Here is a 9,144-nt window from a genome sequence, read left to right on the forward strand (position 1 = left end):
AGAGAGGTGGGGGGGGCACGACAGGGGTAGGAACATAGCTAAGCAGCTCCCGGCCCTGAGATCTGGGTACATCTATTTGCTGTGTTGTCCCTTAGGGGGCTACAGCCTGCAGGGATGCTCTGGGCCAGTGAACAGAGAGAAACAAGCTTTTAGGCCCAATCTAGCTTTCAAAAAGAGAAGGGGAAAGAAGAAGAGAAATCTTTTGTTTGGTGTCTCTTGGCAGTCGACTAGCCATGTTGGCCAAATTCTTTTAATCTGTATCACTGCTCCCAGCTGTGGGACTGCATTCCCATTTTTAGTTTTTACCTAACCTCTTCTCTCTCTTCCCGCCCCCCGCTTTCCAACCCACCTCCTTTATTAAAAAAAAAAAAAAAATCAAGAATGATAAAGAAAAAAATCAGATTCCTCTGTAGAAGAAGGGGCAGGAGGTGAAGTTTAGTCATATGTCATGGAAAATTAACTCAAAAGTATACAGAAGAGACTATATTTGGAGTACTAAAATCCTTACTTTTATTTAAAAAAAAAAACAACGGAGTGTTATGGAGTTGCGGTTACTTTGTTGTGTTAACTACAGAAGCTGAGACTGTGCGGATGAATGGCACAGAACAAGAGAGCATAATGGAGGCAATCAACCGTTAGGCTGCTTCACAATGCAATCCAGGCAATTAAAAGCTCACCAGAGTTTAAATGAAATGGTTCTACTTATTTCTGTGCACCACACTGCACAGGCTATTATTTATGTCTCTTTTTTTAATTATGATTTCCCTTAAACTGTCAAATAACTCAGAATAGCAGGGTCTCGGAGGCAATAATAATTTTCCACAGAACAATTTGCATGCCAATCTAAAACTAGTTACGACTCCTGATGTGCTACATGCGAGTTCTGAAATGTTTCTTAGCGTCTGAAACCTTAACTTTTTTTTTAAGTCTGTGTATTGTCCTGAATAATTGGAGCTCTGAATGCTTTTAGGATGAAGCTACAAAGTGGGAAAGCGTCGGAAAAGTATTCTTTTTATCTTCTACTAGATCTCTAACTCTCTTGTTGACTGCATATTGTCTGTCAGTTTGCTGTCCTTTAAAGACCAGTGCAATGATCCCTGATTTTTATTTTTTTTGTTTTGAGGTAGAGGCAAGTTTTCCCTTTCTTGCTTGTATGTACTACTGTCCTCGGTAGAACCGTGTTCGTGCCCGCACAAAGGAGGGGGGGAGTGTGGACTTTAAAAGTTTTTTAAGTGATCCGGTGCATAATAATATCCAACTGTCCCTCCCTTAACACGCCTTTCAAAGACTGTCTGTACCACAAACCAGAAACTGAGTTCCGAGGGTCTTGTGCCACACTCAGCACCATCAGGGACGAATCCTGCTTAGAGATGCTACTACATCACTAACAAAATACAGTTCATTATGTCAAATATTCATTCCCTTTGATTTTTGAGAAGGGTGATGATAGGAGTGAAACGGATTTTTGTTTCTCTGCCTTCCTCCAGGAGCCTAATTTAGCTTTTTCCAGCAATATTTCCTCTTTATCCTGAAATTCATAGTTACAAATTGGTTGACAGTGTTTCATCACACAATAACACCACCACCCAGGGATGGGAATCAGTTGCATCAAAGTTATTTTGGGAGACCAAGGGAAATCCAAAAACCTGTAAATCAGGTTATGAAGTTTTCCCTTCAAAAATCCTAAAGGTGGTGGATGGTGATTAAGAAGTCTTATTCCTGACACAGCTCTGCAGCTTATGTGCAGTATCTTGGGGACTGGGGGTGGAAGGAGGGAGGGAATGGAGGGAAAGACAGAGGAAGCCCTTGAAAGCATATTGGGGTGAAATAAAAAGGGTTTGTTTGACAGTGACAGACTAGGAACTGAAATCTCTCAGTTCTGAGAACAGATCTGCTCTGTGATGCAGAGCATGGGTAGAACTCTGCAGAACTGAAGGGAAAGCAGAGTTTGATTTTTTTAGTTTGTGTTTTTTTTTTTTTTTTAAACTGCCTGGGTGTAGCACTTAGGGAATTGTATGGTTTTTTGGAAGTGCTCCATAAGCTTTGCCTTCCTGGGGGAGGGGGAGAGGAGGGCAGCCAGGCAGCAGTGCCGTGTGCTGCTACCTGATATTTCAGCGGCAAGCAGTTTGGATGGTTTTGTGGGTGCTGTCAGCCTCTGAAAGGGTCTTTCCTGTGTCCTAAGAAATAAACGGGTACTTAAACTGCAGCCCGTGTAAAGCTGGCTGACAGTAAGCTGTAGGTATTCTTATTGCCAAATTAAGAGAGAATTAAAAATACATGAGCGTGTAACTGAAAAGTATAACTGCATTGGAGATCTTATAAGAACATTAAAGGGAAGAGAGATGGCCTGTGAGGTGATCTGCATTAAGGTGCCTCGCTCATACTGTACAGAAAAAAATGTTCTGTTTTCAAAATTAAGTGGTTTAATCCAGGGCATGTGAAGAAAAGGGCATCTGCAAAGAATTTGGACATACATAAAACACTTATCGGAGCACTGTTTTGTGCTTTGTTTTGTTTAGATCCATTCTACGCTTCAAAAAAGAGCAACTTTTTTTTATAATGAAGTAGTAGTTTGGGGATTTTTTTTTTTTTTTCTTCAACTTTCATTAAAATAGAAGCAGCTTCATCTCAAGTAAAGTGCAAAAAGATCAGATCTATCTGAGGAGAAAAGCATTCATTCCCTCCAAAAGCTGCTGCAGATTGAATCCCTAATCTGAAGATGCTGCCAGTGGGATGTCAGCAGCACCTTCTCTTTCAGCCTCAGGAAAATAGACATGCAGGGTTGCTAACACTGCTTCCATAAGGTGTCTGCCCTTTTTCACTCGTCTCTACGAGGAGGGTTTGGGCTAACCAACGTGAATGACAGGGCTTTCTGTCTACTTTCTTCATGTAGCAAATGTCTCAAAAACTGTGCAGGGGTATGTGCAAGATTGTGCAAGCTGCGGTTTTATTTGTAATACAATAACGTCACGTTTGCAGCATACATCTCAGGAATTATCAGGCTTGATTATTGCAATTTGCTCAGATATTCACTTGGTTAGCCGTGTTTCTGTGGCACCTTGTTCCCTTCAGATGGTGCAGGACGGTAGATCAGCCTGGATCAGAGACTGTCAGCCTCTGCTCTCTAACCCTCTTCCTTATCTGCCGACAAAATTTTTACATTAAGATTTTTTTCTTTAAAGCCTTTAACTGTGTTAGCTCCTAGTTTATCCTGGTTTCCCTCGAGCTAAAGATTAAAGTCCTAGAACAGCCCTTCGTGCTTCTGAACTTTTTTACTGTGTTTCAAGAAGTTGATACAAACTGTGGCCGATTTTATGCATTTGTCCTCTACGTGGCCGGAGAGAGGTGCTGGGAATAAGCATGTTGTTGGCACTTAGCAGGTATTTATTACACTCTACTGTGATATGCAACTTTCCAGATTAAGGCTTTCCGACTAAGTGAAGGTATTAGAGATCCAGCAGGACTTCCCTTTACAGTCTGGTATAGGTTCTTTACCAAAAGCCTTTTTAGTCATTTATTTGTAGCCATGTCATTTTACTTCGTGTATGTACCCTGGATTCAGGGGAGTCAGTTGGCAATTGAAAATACTGTAAAGGCTCAGCCTTTGTCTCATGGTGCTTGCTCAGGATGAGAGTTGTGCGTTCGTTCCCAGATGTGCCATAGACTTACTGCGGAGCCCCGTGCAGGTCGCTGGATCTCATCCTCCCGCTTGTGAACCAGAAGCAGATCTTACGAGTCTGTAGGTGGTGTAGGAGCTATGAGAGTAGCATTGATTGGGGAGTAATGGGAAGGCGGCAATGCCATTTTTTATACATATTGACAGACAAATACAGACCTTACACTTCTGTTATGAGCTTTAGATGTTACGCAGCAGTACTGCCATGGCACTTTGGGGTGCCCACTAGGAGAACTGTCTGCATATCCCTGGACGGCTAACTTAACAGATAAATATATCGCTCCAAAATGCGTAATAGAGTGTATTGCAAAGAGGGGAGCAGGGCTGTTGTGCTCATATGTCACAATAAGAATTACTATTTCTAATTCTGTGATCAGCTTCGCAGGTGAAACTTGGGAGTTCAGCTTGGTAACCCTGAAAAGTCACTTAACTGGCTCTACAGTCGCCGCGGTCCACATAAATTCAATGTGTTCCACATATGCATATGCATATAGATCCCTGGGACGCCTCAGCCGGCATAGCATTTAGCCTCTTGTCTTCGTAGTGCTAATATCCATAAAGGCACACTATACCATTGCTTCAAGGATTATACTCTTTTTCGTGTTTTCCTTATGAGAGCTTTTAAAAAAACCCAAACCACCCAAACCCCAACTTGTTCATGTTCTAGCTCCCTGAGCCTGCCTGTGTCTAGTGCTGCATTACAGCACCAACCGAGATCATCTGATAGAAGCTGGGACTGTAAAGCTTTCTTAAGAGTAGGTAGTAGAGCATTCTTGATGAGGAGCTCTTGAATTTGCTTTTCTTTGTTACGAGACTCTATTCGAGCTTTCCCAGTCTCTGCATAATAACGGGGTGCCATACCCTGAATTTTGGGATAGGATTTGCTTGTTGGCAACAGCATTTGTTGCCCAGTCTTGACAAATTCTCGTTGTAATAGTCAGATGCACTCTAATGAGTAGCTTTTTTTTTTAAGTTACATCTCTGATTGTCTTTAAAACAGTGAGATAACCTAATAATCGAACTGCGTGTCAGTTCTCTCTTTCTCTCTGGTGCCTGTTTGATGTCCAACAAAGCATCCGCAGGGCTATGATTTTGCTTATTCTAAGAAATTACTTTCAGAGAATTGGTCTGCGTGTAATGGGATGGCAGTTCATGCGATTAACCAAGAGAGACCAGTCTGTGAGCACTTTGGGGCAGTGACCTTCTCTCCCCATTTACTGTAAAACTGAGGGCAATCGATTTTTGTATGGATCTCTGGAAGCTGGCTGCGGTGCTCTGTGTACCATCGCTCAGCTGTGTTCCACTTTTACCATTTCCCTCCCTTAAACAGTGGTTCAGGCATTTGAATTGTTATTTAAATGCTCTCTGCTATTACATCAAAAGGTGTATATACTTAATGGACACTACTGTACTCCTTGTCCCAAACTAGCTGTTGGCTAAAATTGGGATTGGAAAGTGGGGCACAGTTTGGTTTTTTTTTTTGGGTTGTTTTTTTTTTTTCCCCCTTGACAAACTAGCAACTCTCCAACCTTGTGCAGATTATTTAAAATCAGATTTTTCAGAAAGTCCTTACACTGTAGGTTGTAACTAGAGATGCTGAAGTCTCTGGAAATCTGATTGCTTCATTCATGTGTCTAACACGAACTGAAATCTAAAAAACTAAAACACCCCCCCGCCAGCACCAAAATATCTACGTCAAACCTCTGGCCCTGTGCCTCTAATAGCTTCAGTCTTTTCTTCTTTAGAATCTGGAGTGCATTTATATTTTATAAAGATAGTGCAAATAGGTCCAAATATGTAGATTTGCTACCATAGATATGCTGTTTGTTTAAATTTTTGGTTCCTAAATATTGGATACTTTGGGCAAAAGTGGATGACTTTTCAACTGAACTGTTTTAATTTTTCATTTTATTTTTTGAATCCTGTTTCTTTTCAGCAAAGAGACCAGGTAAATAAGGTGTTAAAGAAAAGCTGTGGAACTTAGAGCAGCGGAAGTTTCTGCTCTCAAATTTACCTTAACATTGTTTTCAGCTTGCTGTGGACTATCTAGGTTATTTCATCCTATCTACATGATTGCCTTTTTCAGGAACTGGGTGTGGGGGGAGCGGCGAGGTGGAGGAAGAAAAGGGCAAGACTGGCACTCGGGAGGATATCTGTTTTCACTCTTCTCTTGTCTTGTTGTATTTCAGGTATACAAATGCTCTCAGTCCAGCCAGACACCAAGCCGAAAGGTTGTGCTGGCTGCAACCGTAAGATTAAAGACCGGTATCTTCTAAAGGCCCTGGACAAATATTGGCATGAAGACTGCCTGAAATGTGCCTGCTGTGACTGTCGCCTGGGGGAGGTGGGCTCTACCTTGTACACCAAAGCCAACCTTATCCTTTGTCGCAGAGACTATCTGAGGTAGGCCACATCCTTCTTACGTTCACTAACAAACTTGGAAAATCTGTTCCGTCCTTCCCATGTAGTTGCTGTTGCGTAAGCGGTACTTGAGGGCTGCAAGCCCGAGTATATGTGGAGGATGAGAAAACAAGGACTGAAATACGGAGATAAAACTAAAATCTGAACCAAAAAGCACACGTAACCAGGTCGTGCAGGTGGTTGCCAGTTTTCTGATGTTAATACTGGGGTCCTGTGCTCAGAGGAGGAAGAGAGTAAACCCCCCCGCGCTTCCCACAGCTCCGCGCTCGCAGGGAGCTGGTGGTCTCCTCCTCCTCCTCCTCCTGGCAGCGCGGTGGTGGCCGGGCGTAGCGGCCTGAAACTGTGCGTGGGGTTTTCACCAGCTCCAGCGCAGGGTTTGGACTCTGCAGGTGAGGAGTGCTTCACTCGTCTTCGCTTACCACTTTCGACCTCTTAGTTTGCCAAGGGATTTCATTTGTGGTGCTGGAAGCTTTTACGAATGTCATCATTTAGCTGTTAGAAGCTGGACCAAGATGGCCAGCTGTCTTGCCTGTGCTAAATAACCATGTAGCTCGTAGGCTCAAATCCACTCTGGTCCTGATTTAACTCGGTGACCTGGGTGGGACGCTGGGTAACCTCTTGCCACTTCTCAGAGAAAGCAAATTGTCACCTGATTTTCTATCTTCTTGTTTGCTTGTGTGACCTATGTTCTCAAAAATATTTGAGGTATCACTCATAGCAAACTACTGATGAGCAGCACCAGGCTAGTTTATCTGCAGATTGTATGTGAATAAATAGGGATACTTTGCAGGAGCTAGGTTTAATCGGGAAATTTAGTCTCTCTAGGCTCTCAATAGTAAATAGAGAGAAAAGGCTCCTCTGGGGTGATGCAGAGCACCTATTTCCTATAGGAGCACCTTTCCTCCATTCCCTCTAGAGGGGCCCTAATGAGACTAGCTGCTCCAGGCTAACGTGAACTTCTGGGAATATTTCCCCTGCCCCTGTAGTGAAGCCCTTTCCTTTTAAAGCGACATGCAAGTCAGTAATACGTTGGGGAAAAATTAAAATTCTCTTTGAATGCGTTAACTTACAAGTTCAGCTTAAGCACAGGTACCAAATAGGAGGTTCCCACACACTGATCAGTTCCCAAGTTGTACAGCATGGGTAGGTTGGAAGAGGAATCAAGACTAAAGCGTTATTAACAGTTGTTGGTACTCTGGCTCTCCATGTTACAACCTGTTTTTTCTGGAGCGGAACAAAAACCTTCACAAACGCGTTGTGCGTTTGTTAAGCTGGGGCTGCAAGGCAGATCAGGGTTCTTCAGGCGTGGACTTGGACTACTTATCGGTAAAAGTGCTCTCCTTCCCATTAAAACTCTGAACTGAACACAAGACAGAGTGCTGGGAATTTAACACAGTCCGCATCTTAAAGCCATTGTGTTAAAGCTGCCAAAGAAGTAGGTAACAAAACCTTACTTTTAAAAACTGGCAGGGAACTGTTTGAATAGAAGGGAATTGTTGTACGTGAACCTAGGTCACTTGTGGTCTTAAAGCGTGTGTCTATAGAGAGGGGTCAGAACAGCTTCTGGGGGGAAGGTTAACACTTATCCTAATTTTTATAACCCATTTTAAGAATCTTTCTACAACAAGTGCCTGCAGGAGCGAGAAAACTCTGCTATGGCTCTTTGATCCAAGTTCCAAATTTACTGGAGACTTTGAACTTACTGAATCTCCCAAGTGCTAGTGCAGCACATGTTTTAAAATCAAATGTTTAAAATCAAAACCAAAAGTGATCTAGTAGAGATATGGGCAAAGCATTTCCCCAGCACAGATGCACACACACGCGCTGTTGCTCTCTGGTCTTTGAAGGTCTAACAGGAGTAAATATTTTGCTAACAGATTTTTAAAATTCATATTAAGTGATTCAGAGAAAGGAAACTGTATTTTTTTTATCTGTCATGACCACATTCAAAACTGGTGTTTCAGTTATTTGTTCATACACAATATTTTACACTGGCATACATGATAAATCTTATAATCAGTTTTAAGATGTTTCTGATTTTTGCCTCTGGGTTTATAAGTCTTAATGAAGCTATCTTGTCATGAGCCTTTTTTTTTGTGATTCTTGTGAGTGCATAGATTTAAACTTGGTATTTACACTAAACTTCAAAGTGATGCACTTAAGGTAATTGCAGATAGTCTTTTGCCTCATTGCATCTTATCTACTTAGTTATGCAGTGAACCTATAAAAGTGATCTTTTTAATGCTAATGTAGAAACTAGTTAAATGTTCTCTAGCTTTGTAGTCAAATAAGCTTTCATATTTAGCAACCCACTTGATATGAATTTAAAGAACAAATTACTTTGTACTGGTGATCAGATTAGGGTTCGATTACCGTTTCAAACTATCCTTTTTTTTTTTTTTTTTCTTTTTAACCATAAAGGGAGTCTTTGCTACATATAAAACTGTTCTAGCTTCCTATTAATTTATGTGGTGCCCTCTAGAGGATATGTGGCTTGCATGATACTATAAAGAGTAAAATTGCTTATTAACTTGTCTCTCTGTGTGCATTATGTCTTTCAATAAGACAGCCATTCTACAGATGCTATAAGCAATAATGTAGCCAGTTTGGGTGCTTTAACATTCATGGTTAAATTCGCAAACTCTGTGATTGTGTCTCTGGCTATTTGCAAAGATACTTCCAGTATTTCTCATTTAGAGATGCCTGCCAAAAAGCTAAACACTCCCTCGGCCCTGATGCACGGTCTTGTTCTGCATTTGAGCCCTGAGGTACCTACTCTGGCGAGCTTTTTATAAATACTCTGTATCTTCAGAATTTCAAAACTTGCTTTGCTTTAGCTCTCTCCTTTGGTAAAATTAGTTAATTTTACTATATTAAAACCTTTTTCTCCAGGTTGGGGGGGGTTGAGGGGATGGAAGAAATCTTTAATGAGGTAATGAGCTTGGAAGATGCTTTGGGTGTAAGAGGCTTTACCCTGGAGTATGATTCATGTAAGTCACTCCGGTGGTTTCAGAGATGGCGTCCAACACCAGGGGCATTAGGGTGGC

The 9,144-nt window shown here is 41.8% G+C and overlaps 1 protein-coding gene across 1 annotated transcript in view; it reads left to right on the forward strand.

Moving 5' to 3' along the window:
• Positions 1 to 3,611: 3,611 nt before the first annotated feature.
• The window catches only part of LMO3 (LIM domain only 3 (rhombotin-like 2)), a 51,798-nt gene continuing 46,265 nt past the window's right edge, over positions 3,612 to 9,144 (forward strand). The window contains exons 1-2 of the mRNA XM_009575040.1: positions 3,612 to 3,633; positions 5,866 to 6,079. Of these exons, the coding sequence (XP_009573335.1) occupies positions 3,612 to 3,633; positions 5,866 to 6,079 (236 nt within the window). The remainder of the gene's footprint in view (positions 3,634 to 5,865; positions 6,080 to 9,144) is intronic.

The sequence above is a fragment of the Fulmarus glacialis genome, unplaced genomic scaffold (genome assembly GCF_000690835.1).
Source record: "Fulmarus glacialis isolate BGI_N327 unplaced genomic scaffold, ASM69083v1 scaffold613, whole genome shotgun sequence".
Lineage (NCBI taxonomy): Eukaryota > Metazoa > Chordata > Aves > Procellariiformes > Procellariidae > Fulmarus > Fulmarus glacialis.